The sequence below is a fragment of the Peromyscus maniculatus genome, chromosome 1 (assembly GCF_049852395.1).
Source record: "Peromyscus maniculatus bairdii isolate BWxNUB_F1_BW_parent chromosome 1, HU_Pman_BW_mat_3.1, whole genome shotgun sequence".
In the NCBI taxonomy this organism is placed as follows: domain Eukaryota; kingdom Metazoa; phylum Chordata; class Mammalia; order Rodentia; family Cricetidae; genus Peromyscus; species Peromyscus maniculatus.
The window spans coordinates 29,581,724-29,604,095 of NC_134852.1; the positions used below are offsets into that span (position 1 = coordinate 29,581,724).

General features: G+C 52.4%; 1 protein-coding gene across 4 annotated transcripts in view; it reads left to right on the forward strand.

The window, feature by feature from the left end:
• Positions 1 to 27: 27 nt before the first annotated feature.
• Positions 28 to 22,372, forward strand: part of Sympk (symplekin scaffold protein) — a 33,131-nt gene continuing 10,786 nt past the window's right edge. The window contains exons 1-13 of one of the 4 annotated variants that reach the window (XM_042272450.2): positions 28 to 233; positions 4,256 to 4,379; positions 4,523 to 4,588; positions 8,200 to 8,253; positions 8,338 to 8,411; positions 10,830 to 10,956; positions 12,205 to 12,454; positions 13,436 to 13,606; positions 14,628 to 14,867; positions 17,966 to 18,120; positions 18,354 to 18,504; positions 20,602 to 20,806; positions 21,478 to 21,628. In XM_042272450.2, the coding sequence (XP_042128384.1) occupies positions 4,275 to 4,379; positions 4,523 to 4,588; positions 8,200 to 8,253; positions 8,338 to 8,411; positions 10,830 to 10,956; positions 12,205 to 12,454; positions 13,436 to 13,606; positions 14,628 to 14,867; positions 17,966 to 18,120; positions 18,354 to 18,504; positions 20,602 to 20,806; positions 21,478 to 21,628 (1,749 nt within the window). In that variant the 5' untranslated portion in view covers positions 28 to 233; positions 4,256 to 4,274. The other 3 variants (XM_042272455.2, XM_042272460.2, XM_042272466.2) reach the window with 3 other exon arrangements.

The following is a 22,372-nucleotide window of genomic DNA, read 5'->3' on the forward strand; positions in this document are numbered from 1 at the left end:
GAGGGCCGGAAATGGCGGCCGCCCCGGTGGACACCCGGGGAGGGCGGGCGGCTGCCGACGCGGCACGCCGTAGGGGCGGGGACGGGCCGCGGTGCGGGACTCCATTTCCCGGCGGCCCTGCTAGTGCAGCGCCTGCGCTGTGTTACGGCGGCGGGCGGAAGATGGCGGCGGCGGCAGCGTCTGCGGAGCGGCGCTGCTGAGGGGGCGCGAGGGGGACGGAGGCCGGAGCCGCGGTGAGCGGGCGGCGGGCGGCGTGAGGGCCGGGGGCGCGGGGAGGAGGGGCGCTGCGGCCGGGGCGCTGCTGCCGGGGCGCGAGCGGCGGGGCCGGGCCGGGAGCAGCGGGGGCGCGGGCCCTCTCGTCCTCCCCCCACCCCTGCTGGGGACCCTTCCTCGGCCACCAAGTTCCCCGCGGCCAAAGTTCCAACGTGGCCCCCGCGGACGCCTGGCCCGCGGGCCTCCGCCGCCGCCGGTCTGCCTGCGCCTTGGCTCCCCCTCCGCTCCGCACGCAGCTGCAACCGACCCTTGACTTCCCCAGAATGGCCATGTGCCTCCCTCCTCGGGGCCTTTGCACGGGCTCCCCGCCTCTCCATCCCCCCGGAAGGTGCAGTGAGCCATCCTCCGCCTGCCTAACTCCCTTTCATCCTTGGGGTCGGGGGGCTCGGCACCCCCACGTCACCTCCCCCACGGACCCCCCGTTTCCCGCCCTCCTCCCCGCCCCAGGTCCTCCTGCTGAAGGCTCCCCCGGGTCCCGGCGCTTTCCTCTCTCTGCACCACGCGTGGTCGGGTTTGTTATTTTTTAGGGTTTTATTTGTGCGCTGTCTGAGGATGTCTCTGACCCTGAACTCTTGTGTGGGTGTGTCTCCGTCAGTGCCTGCTGCTTCCAGCACAGCTCCCGTCCCATCACACACGGGAGTTGCTCAGTTGACGGTCATTGAATGAATGGGGGGGGGACGACAAACTACTCGGAGGAGATCCTCTCGTTAGGGTAACAGAGGAGTTGTTGTACTTCTGGTGGGAGGAGCAGTTCACAGCCGAGCGCGCAGCGAGCGAGGGGGAGCCAGATAATTTGTTAGTGGTTCAGATAGCCAGCCAGCCTGCAAGCACCCCAACTATTCTAAAGTTGGAAGCCTGGCTGAAATCAGTAATTACATTTACGTAAGGAAATGATTTGCAGCTGTAGGAAAAAAGAAAGGAAGGAGAAAAATAGACAGACCCCCCCCCCAGCATTTATTAAGAGAAAAACAGTGAAATAGAAAATAGTTTATGGCCAGGTGGCGGTGGCGCACGCTTTTAATCCCAGCACTCGGGAGACAGAGGCAGGCGGATCTCTGTGAGTTCCAGGACAGCCAGGGATATTCAGAGAAACCCTGTCTTCAAAAACAAACAAAAAAAGAAAATAGTTTGTTGACAGTCAGCCCTTTGTATCCAGAAGGTCACGTGTGGATTCAGCTGACCATATGTAGACTTTTTTTAAACATTAGCCCCTAAACGATACAATGTAACAACCTTTACATAGTATTTATATTGCCTTAGGTATTTTAAGTCATCTGGAGATGATTTAAACCAGGCTTGATGGCACAGACCTGTAATTTCAGCTACTGAAGAGACTGAGGCAGGAGGATCTCAAAGTTCTAGTCCTTGCCAGGACTGCAGAATGAGTTTACTGGCAGCCTGGGCAACTTGGTGAGAGCCTCTCTCAAAGTCTTAACAGCAAAAAGGACTGGGATGTAGCTCAGTGGTAGAGCACTTGCCTGGCATGCAGGGGGCCCTGGGTTCCATCTCCAGCCAGCCAGGGAGAGAGAGTTTTTAAAAAATGTGCCAGAGGGTGTGTGGTTTCATATGAACACTGCTCTGTTGTTTGTGGCAAGGTCTCCTGGCCCAGGCTGACTTCCCAACTCACTATGTATGGAGGATGACCTTGAATTTTATACCACTGGTTTATGTGATGCTGGAGATGGAGCCTGGGGCTTTGTGAATATTAAACAACTGAGTACCAACTGAGCTCTGTCCCCAGCCCCTACAGTACTGTTTTGTTGTTCTTGTTTTTTGTTTTGAGTGGGATTAAAATGCTGTGCAACGAGGTCTGGCCAAACAGTTCTGTTTTAAATAAGGGACTGAATTTTGTTTGTTTCTTTGATTTTTTTTTTTTTTTCCGAGACAGGGTTTCTCTGTGTAACAGTCCTAGGTGTCCTGGAACTCACTCTATAGACCAGGCTGGCTGGGAACTCACAGAGGTCCATCTGCCTCTATCTCCCAAGTGCTGGGATTAAGGGCGTGCGCCACCAACCGGCCAGAGACTGAATTTTGATATGAAGGGGGCCCTGGGGCCAATCTCTGATACTGATGGTCAGCTGAACATCATTTTTACTAATTTAAAAATAGTAAAAAAGAAAAATAGGAATATATACTCAAGACAAAACAAAACCCAGAAAATTAAAGAGTAAACCAAAGAGGAAGGAAAGTTTTGTTGGTTCTTGATGTATCATCCAGAAAAAGAGTGGAAAGTGTCTTCCTTTCTGGTCCAAGGAGCATTGAGGTGGTCATGTCTGGTGGCCATGCCCCTTGGCTTGATGAACAGACACGGGGCATGGAGGTGGTCAGTAGTGTGGCTGAAAGGAACACATTGGAGGTGCACAGGGTGTGTGTGTGTGTGTGTGTGTGTGTGTGTGTGTGTGTGTGTGTGAATTTGGAGTGGGGAAGGCCTCACTATGGAAGAAAGCACTAGATCTCTACGGGCAAGAGAAGAAACAGACTTTGAGAAAGGGGTGTGCAGGGTGAGGTCAGCTGACTGCAAAGCAGCCAGAGAGAGACAAGGCTAGCCCCTAGAAGGCTTCTTAGGCCTTTAAGGTAGAGATGTGGCTATGGTCCTGACTCTAAGCAGTGTGTGAGAGTGACAGACATACTTTCACACGTGGCTCAGAATGTTAGCACACCTTTAGCTGGGAGGCAGAGTCAGGTAGAGCTCTGTGAGTTCGAGGCCAGCCTGGGAAAAGCTCAAAGCTACACAGAGAAACCCTGTCTCAAAAAACAAAACAAAACAAAAAAAGCTTTTGGTTTGTCCTTTTTCATATCTTCACATGGGCATCCAGCTCGATTTGGTCCTCCTGCCTTAGCGTCCCGCCAGGATTATATCACCCTGGCCTTGGTTTTCTTCATTTAACAGATCTCTCTCCCTCATCCCCCCCCCACCTCCGTCCCCCCCTCGTAAAAAGGGAGCTGTGGGAATCCCTCTGGTCCACTCTGCTGGTGCTCCCAGATTCACTGCATTCTGTCAGCGTGTAGAGAGTCTCCATATCCCTTCCCCCGCCCTCAATAGAGAGTCTTGCTTAGCTGCCCAGCTGGGCTGGATTCACAGTCCTCCCGCCTCAGACTCCAAGAGTGTAAGACTAGAGGTGTGGGCCTGCCTGGCTCCCCGTCCGTTTCTCTTTACAGCTGTGCCGTCTGCTGGCCTCATTTACCCAGTGTCCAGCCCGTGCCACTCAGGGCCTTGCACACTCTGTGCAAGCACTGCCCCCTGGCCTGCAGGGCCCTGCGGTGTGCAGGTGCGTCTTTGCAACCTGTCTCCCTATTAAGGACATTTGGATGGATTAAAGTAATGTTGTGAGTCATTTCATGATTTTGTCAGTATGACTTTGTGATAATTGTGTAGAAGTTCCTCTCCCTCACTTTCACAGAAGGAGCTTAAGGATGCTGTATCACAATGAGTCTTTTCTCTGTTTCAACTTTTTTTGGGGGGGAGACAGAATGAAGTCGCCCTGGCTGGTTTTGAACTCTCTATGTAACTGAGGCTGGCTTTAAAATCTTGATGCTTCTACCTACCTGCATCTTGAAAATGCTGAGATATGAGAGATATGAACCACCACACCTGGTCATGTAGATGGCCCTCCTTCCCTCCCTCCCTCCCTCCCTCCCTCCTTCCTTCTTTTCTTTTTTTGAGATGTGTCTCACTGTGCAGCCCTGGCTGGCCTGGAGACGTGTGGCTGTGCACACCTGTAATCCCAGCTCTTGGGAGGCACAGACAGGAGTAGGAGTTGATGGCCATCTTTGGCTCCCCATTCAGTCTGAGACCAGCCCAACAACACGACACCCTGTGTTTAAAAAAAATAACAAAAAGTATTGGTGATGACGCATTGTGCCTCTGACTGGGACATCATTGTCCCTGGGATTGGACCCCCTGCACATGAACATAAATCCTGTACCCACCCTAGAGGAGGAAGGAGGACTGGACAGGGAAACTTACTGGTTTCTTTTCCAGGGAGAACCTGACAGCAGTCATGGCAAGCGGCAGTGGAGACAGTGTCACCCGCCGGAGCGTGGCATCACAGTTTTTCACACAAGAGGAAGGGCCAGGCATTGATGGCATGACCACTTCTGAGAGGGTAAGTGTAGCTGAGGGGGTGGGAGTGAGAGTGTGACTCTCACCTTCGCACGATGCTGCCCAAGACAGCAGCTCAGGAGGACTGTGGGGATCGACCTGGGCCAGCAAGGCAGGCCGTGACACCTGGCTCGCCCCTCCCTCCAGGTGGTGGATCTTCTGAACCAGGCAGCGTTGATCACCAATGACTCCAAGATCACAGTGCTCAAACAGGTGAGTTGGGAGTAAGGGAGAGGGAGGCAGGACGGGCAGGGAATAGTCCCTGAGAAGGTCTCATGGCTAACCCCTGCGGTCATACATGCCTACATGCATACATGCCTATACACACATTCACACACCTGTGATGCACCCATTCATGCCTTCACATGCACACATGTGCACTTATGCCTGTACTGTATTCATGCGTGCGCTCACACACCCCCGTGTTACACTGATACATGACTGCACATGCACACTTGTGCACTTATGCCTGTACTGTATTCATGTGTGTGCACCCCCCCATACACACACCCCCGTGTTAGACTCATACATGACTGCACATGCACACTTGTGCATACCTGTACTGTATTCATGTGTGTGCACCCCCCCATACACACACCCCCGTGTTAGACTCATACATGACTGCACATGCACACTTGTGCATACCTGTACTGTATTCATGTGCGTGCACCCCCCCATACACACACACCCGTGTTACACTCATACATGACTGCACATGCACACTTGTGCATACCTGTACTGTATTCATGTGCGTGCACCCCCCCCATACACACACACCTGTGTTACACTCATACATGACTGCACATGCACACTTGTGCACTTATGCCTGTACTGTATTCATGCGTGCACCCCCCCCATACACACACCCCCGTGTTAGACTCATACATGACTGCACATGCACACTTGTGCATACCTGTACTGTATTCATGCGTGCACCCCCCCATACACACACCCCCGTGTTACACTCATACATGACTGCACATGCACACTTGTGCACACCTGTACCCGAGTGCAGTGCTCAGCCAGTGCTTCCCAAACTCGGAGCCTAAGGTCACTCTTCGAGCACCTGGTCAACCAGCCCTTGGATTGTGGGGTCCACCTACGGGTCCTGTGCCTTTTCTCTCTCACATGGTCCAGCACAGTGAACAGACAGTGAGGACCCATAGTGGGCAGGGCTGACCAGCAGAATCAAGAGGGAACTCCTGACCTGTCCAGGATAGGGGGTCAGGGTAGGTGTTCTAAAAGGGGATGTCTGAACCAATTGCTGGAGGAAGAGAAGATGTAAATCATAACTAAACACAGAGCACCAAAGCATGAGCTGAGATAGAAAAAGGTAGGGGGCCTTCAGAATAAGAAGCCAAGATGACGTTCAGAGATCATTGGATAGGGTAAAGGCACAGCTTGGTGGTAGAGCCCCTGCCTAGAATCCTCCAGTGAGGGGCTGGGGGTGCGGCTCAGTAGTAGAGCCCCTGCCTAGAATCCTCCAGTGAGGGGCTGGGGGTGTGGCTCAGTGGCAGAGCCCCTGCCTAGAATCCCCCAGTGAGGGGCTAGGGGTGTGTCTCAGTGGTAGAGCCCCTGCCTAGAATCCCCTAGTGAGGGGCTGGGGTGTGGCTCAGTGGTAGAGCCCCTGCCTAGAATCCCCCAGTGAGGGGCTGGGGTGTAGCTCAGTGGTAGAGCCCCTGCCTAGAATCCCCCAGTGAGGGGCTGGGGTGTGGCTCAGTGGTAGAGCCCCTGCCTAGAATCCCCCAGTGAGGGGCTGGGGTGTGGCTCAGTGGCAGAGCTCCTGCCTAGAATCCCCCAGTGAGGGACTGGGGGCCTGGCTCAGTGGTAGGCATTCTTTACTTAATAAGTACAAAGCCTTGGGACCCTTCTCCGAAGCACCATGAATTAAAAATACACAACATTAGAGACTAGGATCACATTGCCTAGGTCAGGACCCTAGTTCTACTTGCTTAGCATGTTGTCAAAGGTGCCAGCCCCTCCTGTGCAGTAGAATGGGTGTTGGTGTGGTTATGGGGGCGATTTAAGAGCAGTACTTGGAATGGTATCATTGAGGTTTTGGACCAGCTTTGAGTTTTCAGGAGGAGGTCTGGGAGAAGGTGTTACTTCCAAGAGCAGGAGCTGGGCCGGTAGTTCACTGTGAAAGCGGAAGAATTTGGGTTCAGACCCCCAGCACCCATATCAAAGTTGGGCATGGCTGTGCATGTCTATGAGCTCAGCTCTGGGGGTGGCAAAGGTGAATCCTGGGAGCTTGCTAGCTAGGCAGCTGAGCTAAAACTTCCAGCTTTGAGATAGTTGTGAGATCCTGTCTCAAAAAAAAGCCTGACAAGTGGGAGGTCCCAGGAAAGGGGCTCTCAGGGTTGGGATGCTTGCTGGATGCTGACATTGTAAGGATGGAGAACTGGCAGACAAGAGGAGGCTGAGCCTCAGGAAGGCAGGAGCCCCAGGGCTTTCCCTCCTTTGCTTTCCTTAGCCTTGGCTTGCCCGGCAAGCACGCGACTGCTGAGCTACAGTCTCGGCCCTTTTACTATTCCAACTCTTCATTCATTCATTTGGTTTTTCGAGACAGGATCTTTTTCTGTGTAGTCCTGGCTGGCCTGGAGTTCAGTGTGTAGACCAGGCTCCCTCAAAATCACAGCGATCCACCTGCCTCTGCCTTAAAGTGCTGGGATTAAAGGTGTGTGCCATCATGAGTGGCTGACTTTTAGTTTGAGAAGTGTTCACGCTGTGTTGTTCAAACTGGCCTGAACTCACTCTGCAGCCTAGGCAGGTGTTGAACTCATAGTCTTCCTGTCTCCTCAAGTAGCTTGGATCATAGGCCTATGCCACTAGGATCAGCTTTCTTTTGTTTAGTGCTCTTGGATGTCATGTCCCCACTGCTGACCAGGACCTGCCTCCTTTCTGCAGGCCCAGGGAAGCTTCCCAGTGGCCTATGAGAACCTTCATCTGTGAGGGTCTCATTAGACAGCATAGCATTTGAGGATCGGGATCGTCAGAACCACCAGTGATATTCCTTCTTATTCCTGTCTGCATGGACTAGATCTGGGTTTATCTGACGTTTGTTTGTTAATTTTATGTGTTTGGCCTACGTGTGTGTGTGCAATGCTGACAAAGGCCAGCAGAGGGTATCAATCAGGTCCTCTTGGAGCTGGAGTTACAGATGGTTGTGACTGCATGCTGGGAATCAAACCTGGTCGGTCCTCTGGAAGAGCACCCAGTGCTCTTAATTGCTGAGCCACCTCTCCAGCCCCTGTATTTAAATTAAGCATCTATTTTTTATTTTCCCTGTATGTCTGGAGTGCATGTGTGCTTGTTGACATGGATGTAGAAGCTTGGTAGCGTGGTATGAGATGCATGTATGCATACATGAGGAGGCCAAAAGTTGACTGTGTTTCTCAATCACTCTCTGCTTTATTGAGGCAGGGTCTCAGTAGAGCCCAGAGCTTGCTGATCGATAGGTTGCTCCGGGAGCCTGTCTCTGCCTCGGAAGTGCAGGGACTGCAGCTGTGGTGCTCTGGAGACCCGACCTCTGTCCTCATCTTGTGGAGGAGGGTTTTACCCACCGAGCCCTCTCCCCGTCCTCATTTTTATTTCCTTTATTTCATGTTTTTTTTTTTTTTTTTTTTTTTTTGGTTTTTCGAGACAGGGTTTCTCTGTGTAGCTTTGCGCCTTTCCTGGAACTCACTTGGTAGCCCAGGCTGGCCTCGAATTCACAGAGATCTGCCTGCCTCTGCCTCCCAAGTGCTGGGATTAAAGGCGTGCGCCACCACCGCCCGGCATAGCTTTTATGTTTTATGTCTACTCCTCCTCCTCCATTCTCCTAGGTCCAGGAGCTGATCATCAACAAAGACCCCACCCTGCTCGACAACTTCCTGGATGTGAGTGGTCAGCCTGGGGGATGGGATAAAGGTGAGGTGATGCTCCTCGGTGTGGCCTGATCCATCTCCCCTCTGACGTTACAGGAGATCATCGCTTTCCAAGCAGACAAGTCCATTGAAGTGCGCAAATTTGTCATTGGCTTCATCGAGGAGGCATGGTACGGGTCTCCTTGAGAGCGCCTGGCTGTCCTGGCTTGTGTCCCTCCCCCCAATATACCTAGTGTCCCTGTACTTCAACCAACACTTCCTGGTTGCTTTGTTAGTCCGAGCAGCAGTCCTCCTTTCAGAATACAGGCACCAGGCTGACGTGACACAGTGCTGGGAAGTGAACTCAGGTTCTCTTGAGAGCAGTATGCACTCTTAGCTGCTGAGCCGTCTCTCCAGCCCACTCCACCTCTCACCCACATACTATTTTAAAACAATCATCAGTGGAGATTACTACAGTCATCTGGAGTTCTTGTTTTGCTTTAGACAAGGTCTAATGTAGCTTAGGCTGGCCAGGAGCCCACTTTGTAGCAGAGGATAACCTTGACTTTTTGGTCCTCCTGTCTCTGGAGCAGGAGGTTTGCCCCCAGTCCCTGGCCTCAAAGTCTGGTTCTGAAGCATCTGCCAGAGGGGAGTCATCCCCCCCTGCCTGCCTCCCTCTGCACATAGCCCGGTGAGCTGCTGAGGACATGGAGTCTCACAGTCCTGCCCGCCCACACCCATGCTCTCATCCGACCCATCCCCGTCTCTTCTCTGCCCCTCACTAAACACCAGTGTCCTTCGTAGCTGTCTGCTTAGGTGGCCGCTCCCTCCCCTGGCCAGGGCTCCTCGGAAACCCTTCCTGAGCGTTCCCTCTGGGCCTGCGCAGTGGCGCTTCTCTTCACTGTCGCTGTTCTCTGTGATGCTCCACAGTGCTTGAAATCGCCTGGGCCACTCACCACAAAACAAGTGTCAGCTTCACAGCAGGGCTGCCTGTCTTGCTGGCCTCCACGTCCTGGCGTCTGCCCCGGACAGGGTTGGTTCTCAGGAGACAGTGGAGGTGTTGAACCAGCAAGGACTCCTGTCTCAGTGGCTGGGGTCTCTAGCCTTTGATCGCTACAGCAGCCTGGGGTGGACCATCACCCCTGCTCCTCAGAACGGGGAGTAGCTCGTTCCTCTCTTCTCATTCTGGCTCTGTAACCGGGAGGAGATAAAACAGCTCTTTTTGTTGCCCTCCTAGCCTGCCAGGAGCTGTGGAGTCTTGACCTACTTGTTCAACCTCCCGCGTGAGGCCTTGAGGCATTTTTTGGTCTGTTCAGTTGAGAAAATAGGCTTGGAGGGTCAGGTGGGGTTTCCCAGGTTCACTTGGTGGGACTTGGCAGACCTAGGCTATGTTATCCTCTATCTCTGACCCCAGTGCCCTACATTGTCACACTCGCCTCTTTCCTGTAAAATGGGTGGTGGTTTTTGTTTGTCTGCTGGAGACAGGTTCTCACTGTGGCCTTGAACTTCTTGAACCGCCTCAGCTTCCTCAGTGCCGAGATTGTAGCCTGTGCCACCACACCCAGCTTTACAAAATTTTCGGGGTTCACAAAACATTGTGTGTAGCAGATGTGTCCCCGTGTGCCTAAGGACGCAGCAGGGAGCAGAGCTGTGTACTGCCCTGCCTTCTAGCATCTGACAGTTTTTTTATCTGAGAGTCTCACAGAGCCAGGCCTGCAGCCAGTGCTCTTAAACACTGAACCATCTCTCCAGCCTGTTTTTTGGTCTTTTTCATTTGTTTCTTTGTTTGTTTGATGCCTCATATTTTTTGAATGGTGCAGCTGATGCTTAGAATCAGATGGAACTTATTTTGTGAAAAAGCACATTAATGTACTGAGCTCTGGGGCTGGCTGACCTTCTCAGATTTCTTTGTTCCTTGATGAGACGTTCCTGGAGGCCTTTGGTTCTTTCTGGCAACCGAAGTAACCCTGCCAGTTCTTAGTCCTACCGAAGGGTCCCTAATGTGGGAGCCTTCAGGCCTGAGTAAACAAAACGAGGTGTTTCTGTCAAGCCCTTTCATTAAGTACTTGGTGGGTTTTGTGGCTGTTTCCACCACCTGCGCAGTAGATGTTCTTCAGATAGGATGAAGGACCAAGGCTGGGGATGTGGTGCAGTCCCAGTGCTTGCCTAGCATGTACAAGGCCTGGGCTTCCATCCCCAGCACCTTATAAATCTGTGTGGAGGCACACACTTACAAATTCTAGCACACAGGATGTGGAGGCAGATCTGGAGCTCAAGGTCATCCTCAGCTGTTGTCAGAGGCCAGGCCGGGGCTGAGGCTCTCAGAGGAGAAGATGATGCACTGGCCAGACGTGGGACAGTTGTTGGCTGTCACTTACAGAGACAGCTGTGCCCACAGAGTTGAAGGAGTGAAAGCTGCAGGGCCAGCTGTGGCCCAGGGGCCCATGACAGACGTACAGTGGAGGGAGGGGTCAGCATCCTCCTCCACCACTGATGTGCTAGCAACAAAGATTCTGATCCGTCCACCTCAGTGTCTTGATCTGTGGGCCTGAGTCCCTGTCCTCTGCCCCAAGGTCAGCATGACCAGGCCCCTTTTCTTCCCTCCCCAGCAAGAGAGACATTGAGCTGCTGCTAAAGCTCATCGCCAACCTCAACATGCTCCTGCGGGATGAGAATGTGAACGTGGTGAAGAAGGCCATTCTCACCATGACCCAGCTCTACAAGGTGGCCCTGCAGGTGAGGAGCACGGGCCTTCCAGATGAAGGATGGCCTGCCTTACAGTCGAAGCCTCGTCAGTGTGGTTTGGTTTGGTAGTGGGTGTTGAACTCAGGGCTGAGTTGCCCGGGGAAACCTTGATTTCCCTCTCCCTTCCTGTGCCGCCTCCTCTGGCTGGCTTATGGCCTGTACTGTCAGTCCTGGCGAGCATGAGCTTGGCATGATCGAGTTTGCTGCTGTGTGAGAACAGACTACAAGGCACCTAAGGTTGTCTTCTGGGTCCACTCATTTATGCATTCAACAGACATTGCCCAGGAATCTCCACTTTCCAACCCTCTGGCAGGTGGTGCGGGGGACAGTCAGGATCAGGACTCGAGGTGCAGCCTTCTCAGAGCTACCTCAATGAGCAACACAGACTGAAGAATCAGCAGCCAGGCTTTGCTTGCTCGCCTGTCAGCCCAGCATGTGGGAGGCTGAAGCAGAAGAGGCAAGGCCACCTTGGACTACAAAATAATAGCATTTTTTTTTTAAAAAGGATCATGAGTATGCAGAGATGGCCAAGCTGTTGGGAATACTTGCTCTTCCAGAGGACCCAGGTTCACTTCCCACATGGTGTCTCATAACCATCTGTAACTCCAATTTCAGGTCACCCGACGCCCGCTATGACCCCTACGGGTACTACATATATGTGGTACACAGATAACATGTAGACAAAACACCGTACACATAAAAATAAATCTTGAAAAGAGGGGGAATCACATGAGTTCTCAGCTCTTACTTGATGACACAGGAGTGAGTTCATTGATTCGGCCATTCATTGGTAGCAAAATGAAGCTGGTTAGTCACTGCTTCACTGCTGCCTTTTTTTTTCTTTTTTTTTTTTTTGGTATATGGATGTTTTGCCTGCATGTGTGTCTATGCACTGTGTGTACAGTGCCTGTGGAGGCCAGAAGAGGGCATCAGTTCTTCTGGAACTGCAGTTACAGACAGTTGAAAACTGCTGTGTGGGTATGGGAATCTAACCTGGTCCTCTGGAAGAGCAGCCTCTGAGGTGACTGCTCCTGTATCTTGAGATGGGGTACTTCATCACCGAGGCTAGCTGTGTCTCGGTCGCCCCCATCCCAGCCTCGCCCAGCACTGAGCAGAGCTGCTGGTTTAGCTGAGTGGGTGTACTCACACTCGTTCAGTCTGGGATCGGGGCGGAACCTGCTGACTTTGATGTGTTGTCTTGGCTCTCTGTCTCTTCTATTCCTCCTGGTCGCTTGGCAGTGGATGGTGAAGTCTCGGGTCATCAACGATCTCCAGGAGGCCTGCTGGGACATGGTGTCCTCCATGGCTGGGGAAATCATCCTGCTGTTGGATTCTGACAATGATGGCATCCGTACACATGCCATCAAGTTTGTGGAGGGCCTCATTGTCACCCTGTCACCCCGCATGGCTGATTCAGAAGTCCCCCGACGCCAGGAGCATGACATCAGTCTGGACCGGATTCCTCGAGATCACCCCTACATCCAGTACAGTGAGTGCTGCCCTGCCCTAGAGCCCTGTGTGTGCTCACCACCCCTTCTCACAGTCACCTTCTTCTTCCCACATGCCCTTTCTGTTGTTTTGTTCCTGACAAGGTGTCATGTATCCCAGGTTAGTCTTGTGTAGCTGAGGGTAACCTTGAACTTCTGATCCTCTTAACTGAACCTTTTGAGTGTGGTGAGGTTACAGGCCTGAGCTGCAGATGCATTGGTGGAGTGCTTGCCTGCCACAGAGCCCTGAAGTTTCCCCAGCCCTGCATACACTGGGCACGAGATGCCTGAAAACACCAGCACTTGGGAGGTGGAGGCAGGAGGATCATGAGTTTGAGTCCAGTCCAGACTACATAATAAGACCCTGTTTTAAACAAAACAAAAGAACTTGCTATGCAGTGGCCCAGAGTGCTGCTACAGTGTGCTCTGTAGGTATGCAGTGGCCCAGAGTGAGCTCTGTAGGTATGCAGTGGCCCACAGTGTGCTCTGTAGGTATGCAGTGGCCCACAGTGTGCTCTGTAGGTATGCAGTGGCCCACAGTGTGCTCTGTAGGTATGCAGTGGCCCACAGTGTGCTCTGTAGGTATGCAGTGGCCCAGAGTGAGCTCTGTAGGTATGCAGTGGCCCACAGTGAGCTCTGTAGGTATGCAGTGGCCCACAGTGTGCTCTGTAGGTATGCAGTGACCCACAGTGCTGCTACAGTGTGCTCTGTAGGTATGCAGTGGCCCACAGTGTGCTCTGTAGGTATGCAGTGGCCCACAGTGCTGCTACAGTGAGCTCTGTAGGTACATGTGGAATTTGCTTTAGTCATTTTCCTGTAATAGGAGCTCAGTGTATTTACACCAAAATATTAAGCGTTGGCTCTGGAGGACTAGACTGAGAGCCATGATGCTCCAGGGTCAGTTAAGCTGTGTGGGCGAAGCTTCATGGAGTCAGGTTGACAGTGGGGCTGCCACTGACTGATCCTCTCTTCTTCCCCGTTAGATGTCCTGTGGGAAGAAGGCAAGGCGGCCTTGGAGCAGCTGCTGAAGTTCATGGTACACCCCGCCATCTCCTCCATCAACCTGACCACAGCCCTGGGCTCCCTTGCCAACATCGCCCGCCAGAGACCCATGTTCATGTCCGAGGTGATCCAGGCCTATGAGACCCTGCATGGTAGGTTGAAGGCCCCCCTCGTGCCCTCTCCTAGCGGGGTGCTGGTTCTGAGGTGCTGGTGAGCTGTGCGTTCCCCCCCTGTGTGCTAGTCAGCACTGCAGCTCACCACAAGCTCCAGGTTAGGTAGAAACTGCTTCAGCGCAGGCTTGGCATGCTCGGCCCGCCAGCACATGAGGCTGGTGACGTTTTTCCATTTCCAGAAGTCTAGGCTTGAGGCATGAACGAATGCTGGTCCTGGCTCTAGTGTGTCCACCTCTGAGCTCTTGTGTTGGCTTTGTTTTCTGGCTGTTTCTTGAAGCAGCAAAGATGGCCTCAGAGCTCCAGGGGGCTATCTACTTAGCAACAGAGAGAGAGAGCAACTCTTTCCCCATCATTCCAGCAAAAGGCAAGGGTTGACGCTCATTGTTTATGATTGGCCGAGCAGAGATTGCGAGCCTACCAGTGAGCCAATCACAGTGGCCAGGGAAACGCCGTGTTCTCATTGGCCCCAGTCTCCTGCACACTTGGACAGAGGATGGAGACAGGGTGGTTCCCTCAAAAGGGAATGAGAGTGGCGCTGGCCGAGGAACTGATGGTGGATACTGCACAGGCCCAGTTAGAGGCCTCTTTCTCTGTGGAGCAAGGGAAGCTTGCTTACCAAGGTGACTGAGACTCTGGCTGGTCATGCCAGCGGCAGGAGGCCTGGCCTGAGCCGTGGCAGCTGTTCAGGCAGCAGCTTTGGAGACGGTGGCAGTTACAGCTCTCCCCAGGGTAGCGCTGGACTGCAGATCGAGGCGGGGACCTGAGGCTCGAGTGCAGAGAAATAACCTTTAGGTTTCCTCATCTTAAAGGACTAATATCGTAGAGGTCTCTTAGGTTTTCAGTCTCAGCTTGAAAGAGGGAAGGCCACCAGCGCTGTGAGCCTAGGAACTTCCCAAGGAATGGCAGCAAGAGCCCCACCCTCGTCTGGGGCTAAGCCTTGAGCCTGGCAGGCCACACAGTGCTCTGTCCCAGCACCGAGCTCCCGCTTCTGTCCTCACAGCCAACCTGCCCCCAACACTGGCCAAGTCCCAGGTGAGCAGCGTGCGTAAGAACCTCAAGCTGCACTTGCTGAGCGTGCTCAAGCACCCTGCCTCCTTGGAGTTCCAGGCCCAGATCACCACCCTGCTGGTGGACCTGGGCACCCCCCAGGCAGAGATCGCCCGCAACATGCCCAGCAGCAAGGATTCCCGCAAACGGCCCCGGGATGATGCCGACTCCACGCTGAAGAAGATGAAGCTGGGTGAGCTGGGTAGTAGGGCCTGGGGCTGGCTGAGGTGGCTGTGGGACATGGTGTGAAGTTGCAGTAATGCAAAGGGCATTCCGTAAAAACACCCAAGTGAAATAACTGGGGTGTAGAACATTGAGTAAGTGTGAGCGTGTGTTTCTGAGTAGGGACTTGTAGTCTAGGAAAGGATGACCGTGGTCTTTCTGTCTCCCTTCTGGACTGCTGGGATGACAGGTGTGTGGCCAATTCGGATTCCTTTAGATGTTACAGAGAGGAATGAAGTGAGTGGCCAGTGTGTTTTAGTCTGAATGTTTTCTTTCCTGTTTATACATGTGGAGAAGGCTCTTTTCCTTTACACGATATATAGAATTTGATTTTTCTTTTTTTGGTTTTTGGATTTCTCTGTGTAACCATCCTGACTGTCCTGGAACTCACTCTGTAGCCCAGGCTGGCCTCAAACCCATAGAGATCCCCCTGCCTCTGCCTCCTGAGTACTGAGATGAAAAACGTGTGCCACCACTACCCAGCTTGGATTTTTCTTTTTTAATTTTGAAATTTTTAACATTTTTGGTTTTTGTTGAGACACAGTCTTACCTTTTCTGCCTCCAAGTGTAGGGATTGCAGGCATGCGTCACCACCCTAGCTTTGAAGTGACTTCTGGGGTACTCAATGGTAGTGTTGACCATAATAGACTCTCCGTACCAACATTTTAAAAAATGTCACTTGTGTTTGTTTATAGAACATTTCTGAAATTATTTGGGGGTTTTGTTTTGTTTTTGTCAGGATCTCACTCTATAGTCCTGGCTGGCCTTCAAACTCATAGAGATCCACCTGCCTCTGCTTCTGAAGTGCTGGGCTTGCAGATGTGTGCCAATGCACCGAGCTATGAAGTTCTTTTTCATGCTCAAATGGAATTAATTCATTTCATAAGGGCCGCCGTGGGAATCTAGCTACATTTCTCCATCGCTCAGTGAGTGAGAGCAGTGTTGTGCTTCCGTTAGGTTTCTAGGGGTATTTGTGTGTGCACATTGAAATCTACTGCATGTTTGACCTTTATTGTGCTGCACATGTGCCGTGGCGCGTGTGTGGAGGCCAGGCACAGCTCTGGTGTCTGGCCTCTCCTTCCCCCGACGTGAGTTCTGCGGATTGAACTCCGATCTGCAGGTTTGTGCAGGAAGCACCTTTCCCCACTGAGCCCATCTCGGGCCCTGCCTCTTTTTACTATTTTTTAACTTTTTCGTTAGATTCATTTTATTTTATGTGTGAGCATTCTGCTTGCACACATTTATGTTTACCACATTTATGCTTGGTGTCTTTGGAAGACAGAAGAGGGTATCAAATCCCCTAAAACTGGCATTGCAGTTAGTTGTGAACCCCTGTTTGGGTGTCCTTAAGTCTAAGCTACCTCTATCTCTGCCCTGCATCTTTTCAATGGTGGCCAGGTGCTTTGTAATGTGCATGGGACGTTAACAGTTCGATTTGTGGACATCTCATCTCTGTTCCTGCTGTAGGACTGTTCTATACCTAATCCTGGAACACTCCCGAAGGAAGGCTCTTAAGTACAGGGCTTGTGCATTTACACTTTGTCTAAAGTCAATCTCTCTCTCTCTCTCTCTCTCTTTCTCTCTCTTTATGATTGATTAAGACAGGGTTTCTTTGTGTAGCTCTAACTGTCCTGGACCTCACTCTGTAGCCCAGGCCGACCTCAAACTCACAGAGATCCATCTGCCTCTGCTTCCTGAGTGCTGGGATGAAAGGTGTGCGCCACCACCGCCCACCTGGCTAAGATACATTTTTATTTTTAATCATGTATGTGCTTGTATGTCTGTGGGTGTGTATGAGCATGAGTGCAGTTGCCCACAAAGGCCGGCAGAGGACATTGGACCCTTTCAAGCATTTATTTGTGATCTGTGTGACATGAGTGATGGACACCAAATTTGGGTCCTTTGGAAAACAGCAAATGCTCTCACGGGTTGACCCATTTGTCCAGCTCCATGTTTCTTGAAACTTACTGTTTTGAAGTGATTTTGGATGGCCAGACAGGTTGCAGAAGTGGTACTGGAGGCTTCTGTGTGTGGATATGGATCACACAGTGCATTGGGTCCATATGTCTCTCACTTGCTCACTCAGCTCACGTCCTGTCCATATCCACTAAGTCCCCTACTGTGGAATGCCAACCTTCTAGCAAGGCATGGTGGTCCATGCCTCTGATCCCGGCACTTGGGGGTCTGAAGCAGGAGAGTCATGAGTTCCAAACTAATCCAAGCTATATAGTAAGTTTAGACCAGCCTGAGGAACATAAGAAAGTGTCTCGGGCTAGAGAGACGGCTCAGCGGTTTAGAGCGCTGGCTGCTCTTCTAGAGGACCCGGGTTCATTTCCCAGCACCACATGGCAGCTCACAACAGCTGTAACTCCAGTTCCAGGGGATCCAACACCCTCATACCAATGTACATAAAATAAAGTTAAATTAAAATTAAAAAAAAAAAAAAAAAAAAGACAGTGTCTCAAAAAGGGGGGCTAGGTGGAGCTGGTGTGATAACTCAGGTTAAGAGTGCTCTCTGTTCTTTCAGTAGACCCGGGTTCAATTCCCAGTACTGACATGACAGCTCATAACAGTTCTAGTGCAGTTCTAGGGGATCCATCACCCTCTTCTGACCTCCACATGCACACATATAATGCACAGATATATATACACACATGTAGGCAAGTACCCTGACATATAAACTAAATAAACAACCCTTTTAAAAGGTGAAGGAGGATGATGTCAGTGATGGAGACAGTAACAGCAACATTGTCTCTTGCTGGGGACACCTGCCTAGTGAGTGCGGGTCCTGCATTCCATCCTCAGTGTGGAGTATATTAATGATGTGTTCATTACCTTGGAGCTGGTCAACTAGAGGTTTTTGGTTTTTTGCCGTGTCCCAGACGAGACCCGAGACCCAGGAAGAGATGGATCCTGGGCCTGTGGTGCTTTCATGGCCATGGCAAATGCAGCATGCCTGCTGTGTGTCTGCTCCCTGCAGTGACCTGCTAGAGGCAGGGCCACCTGGCTCCCTAGCACAGGTCCTGCTGCAGCCTAGAGAGCCAGCCTCTTGTCCCTTCCCCTTCTCAGAGCCCAACTTGGGAGAAGACGATGAGGACAAAGACTTGGAGCCTGGACCATCCGGGACTTCGAAGGCCTCGGCCCAGACCTCAGGCCAGTCAGACACGGACATCACCGCTGAGTTCTTGCAGCCTCTGCTGACACCCGACAATGTGGCCAATCTGGTGAGGAGGGACAGGGGTCTGGATCCCAGCCATTGGTCCTCAGGGTCCCACTCCCCATCTACTCTCTCTGTTCTGGGGCGGGGTCTCTCCCAAGTGGACAGCCTGGTGGTCATGGGCTCCACAGAAAGCTGAGACAAGGAGAGCAGGCCCAGGCTGACCAGTTCCTGCTGCTGCTTCTCCCATGCTGCCCTAGGCTGAGCTGGCTAAGGATCCCCTCCCTGGGCATCCCGCAGGTCCTCATCAGCATGGTGTACCTGCCTGAGACCATGCCTGCCTCCTTCCAAGCCATCTACACCCCGGTGGAGTCAGCAGGCACTGAAGCCCAGATCAAGCACCTGGCTCGGCTCATGGCCACGCAGATGACAGCCGCGGGGCTGGGTCCTGGTGAGTCTCGTGCTGACCCAGGCCAGGCCTTGGCACTGGACTCTCCTCCTGGGAAAGCTGTGGGGGTGAAGGTCATTTGCCACCCCTCATGGGTCCATCCTTATGCAGAATGCTCAGTGTCTCAGGCCCTGGGCTTTGAGATCCAGCAGACTTCACCTTGAGGTCCAGACTGAACCTGACTGACTGTGCAGGTCACTGAGACTCTGAGCCTTGGAGTCTTCCCCTTTTTTTGTCAGTATGTTTTTGGTTTTTTGTGTGTGCCCTCAGAGGCCAAGAAGAGGGTGTCAGGTCTTGTGGAGATGGAAGAATCACAGGAGGTGGTGTTGGGAGCGGGAGCGAAACTTGGATCCTCAGCAAGAGCTGCAAATGCTCTTCACACTGAGCCGCCCTCCAGCCCAGGCTCTTGTCGTCTTGTTGAGAAACCCATGTTGGCCTCTTAACTTGCACCCGTCTTCCTGCCTAGTCCTGAGTGTGGGGGTGACCGGTGTGAGCCACACTAGGCACTGGCCTGTTCTCTGAGGTGCAAATTGTAACACAAGTACAACTCCCGTGTCAGCGCGGCTGTGAGCCTCACAAGCACGCTCGCTCTTTCCACGTGGGCTCCAGAGACTGGACTCGGTCCCTACCCTCTGAGCCACGCACCAGTTCTTGTTCCAGACCCTGTTGTCGTGAGCAGAGCTGCTGTGAACAGCAGTCTACGAGTCCTTGGTGCATTCAGGTTTTCCCAAGTGTGCTCCAAGGGATGGAGTTGTCAAGTCACATGGCCTCTGCTGTTAAAGACTGCTTATCATGAGGATGCCTGAGTGGCACTCACCTGACATCCTAGGGAGTGGAGGCAGGAGGATTAGAGGTCATCCTTGCATGCATAGTGAGTTTGAGGACAGCCTGGAGTGCATGAGACCCTAACTCACCAACCCCAAATGGGCTGGTACGTCAGTCATCTCCGTGGCTACAAGTATTTGCTGTCAAGCTCAGAACTTGAGTTTGATCCCTGGAACCTGCGTGGTGAAGGAGAGAAGCCCACACTACACATGCACCCTGGCATGTGCATGCATATCCCCGTACAAATAAATAAGATGCGATAAACCTTTTAGAATAGAAGCTGGGGAGATGGCTTGGTGGGCATGTGCTTACTGTGTAAGTTGGCATGAGGACTTGTGTTTGATCCCTAACATCCACAGAGAAGCCAAGGTGGTGTGCTGGTTTCCCAGCGCTGGATGAGGGCAGAGACAGGTGGGTCCTGGATCTTCCTGGCCAACCGTCTTCATGAAACAGCTAGCTCTGCGTTCTGTGGGTGACCCTGTCTTAAAACACAAAGTGTGGCTGGTTAAATGGCTCGGTTGGCAAAGGTGCCTGCTGCCCATCTGATGGCCTGAGTTTAATCCTTGGGGCTCATTGAGAGAACCAACTCCACAAATTGTCCTCTCACCTACATATGTACACATGCACGATACATAAATACAGTGTAATGATTTAAAAAATAAAAAGCCAGGCAGGGCAGCATACCCTTTTAACCTTGGCACTCAGGAGACAGAGGCAGGCAGATCTCTGAATTTGAGGCCAGCGGTTTACAGAGTGAGTCCAGGCTAGCTAGGGCTGCACAGTGAGACCCTGTCTCAATTTTTAAAAAACGTAGAGCCGGGCAGTGGTGTCGCATGCTCTTAATCCCAGCACTTGGGAGGCAGAGGCAGGCAGATATCTGTGAGTTCGAGGCCAGCCTGGTCTACAGAGTGAGTTCCAGAACAGCCAGAACTGTTACACAAAGAAACCCTGTCTCAAAAAAAACAAAAAGACCCACACAAAGTAGAGATAAAAGAAGTTAAGAATCCATCTCTCACTTTGATGTGTGAGCACAGTCTAGCACACTAACTCACAAGTCACACACACACATACACATATGCTGCACAGACATAAACCTAAGAGAGCTTGCTTGTGACGTATCTCGGTTGGCTGTGACATGGGCTGTGCCTCCAGGAGTGAAGCCTTCTGGCTGGCTCCTGTTGGTAGGCGGGCTACAGGGTGGGTACAGTGCGTGCACAGCAGAGCCTGGGCCGCAGGCGGTGATGGAGCTGAGGGTGCTGTGGCTGCCTCCCTCAGGTGTGGAGCAGACGAAACAGTGCAAGGAGGAGCCCAAGGAGGAGAAGGTGGTGAAGCCGGAGAGCGTCCTCATCAAGCGGCGCCTGTCTGTGCAGGGCCAGGCCATCTCCGTGGTGGGCTCTCTGAGCACCATGTCCCCCTTGGAGGAGGAGGTACCCCAGGCCAAGAGGAGGCCGGAGCCTATCATCCCTGTCACGCAGCCACGGTGAGTGTCCTTTTAGATGGACAATGGGCCCCGTCCTGTGAGCGTGCTCTGTTTGCGGGTGTGAGTGTAAGGCAGGCAGAGGGCTGGGTCAGGTTCCCCCTGACTTCACAGTCAGTGGGTCTCCGCAGCCACACCTCCTTTTTCTGTCTTGGGAGAATGGTGGTGCCTCTCAGAGATGGAGTCACTAGGTTAGAGAACTCGGGGTCACAAGTCATGTGACAGTGAGGCAGTCAGTATTGGTCCTAATGTGCAACAAGGGCTTTTGCTCATCATCGCCACCCTCATTCTTCCCATCACTTTTACCCCAAATCAATCTCGACACCCCGCCCCCCCAGGGTCCAGTGTTACCGGCTCCCTTGCAGCCTCTGGCTCCCTCCCCATTCCTCTTCCCCCACCACAGCAAGCCCCGGCCAGGGTCTTGTGCCTACCCTTCTCTGTCTGAGACTCTTCTGGTCCTGCCTGTTCTCATAGGGAGACACCCTCCTTGGCAAAACAGCCACAATTTCCTTCTCACTCAGTCTTCCTGGTGTGCTGACCTCACTCAGTTAGGGAATTCATAGCTGAGGAGGGCTGTGTGTCTTTGTGTGGCCCAGTCCCAGAGCTGGCGCCACTAGACAGACTGGGAACAGAAAGCATGCCAAGTCGCTGTCCTTGCCCCCATCCTCATGTAGGCTGGCAGGCGCTGGTGGGCGCAAGAAGATCTTCCGTCTGAGTGATGTGCTGAAGCCCCTGACAGATGCCCAGGTGGAAGCCATGAAGCTGGGAGCTGTGAAGCGGATCCTGAGGGCTGAGAAGGCTGTAGCCTGCAGTGGGGCGGCCCAGGTGTGTGCTGCAGTTTAGTGAAAAGTCTGTGTGGCTCTCCAGTCCCTCCCTGGCTCCTCCAGGCTTGACTCCGCCTCCTGCCAAGTCAGCAGCAGCCTTCTAGACAGTGGAGGCTTGTGAGGTGGGGGCAGCTCTCCATGGGGCTGGTCCTGCAGGCCTGGTTCTTAGTGGCCACTTTCCTTAGCAGTGTTACATCTCGGACAGACCTGGCTTCAAGTATTTTGCTTCTTTTATAAAATTTGTTTGTTTGTTTAATTTATAGTATATGTGTGTTTGTCTGCATGAGTTTATGTGCACTGTGTGTGTGCAGGAGCCTACAGAGGCCAGGGGAGGGCTCCGGGTTCTCTGGAGCTGGAGTTACAGGGAGTTGTGAGCCACCGTGTGGGTGCTGGAAACCTAACCCAAGTCCTCTGCAAGAGCAGCCAGTGTTCTTAACCGTGAAGACATCTCTCCAGCCTTTATTTTCTGGTTTTTTGTTTGTTTGTTTGTTTGTTTTATTGTTGTTTTTGGTTTTTCTTTTTCTTTCCTTTTTTAAAAAGACTTATTTATTTATCATATATACAGTATTCTGCTTGTATGTAGGCCTGCATGCCAGAAAAGGGCACCAGATCTCATCACAGATGGTTGTGAGCCACCCTGTGGTTGCTGGGAATTGAACTCAAAACCTCTGGAAGAGCAGCCAGTGCTCTTAAACCGCTGAGCCATCTCTCCAGCCCTGGTTTTTCTTTTTTTGTTGTTTTTTTG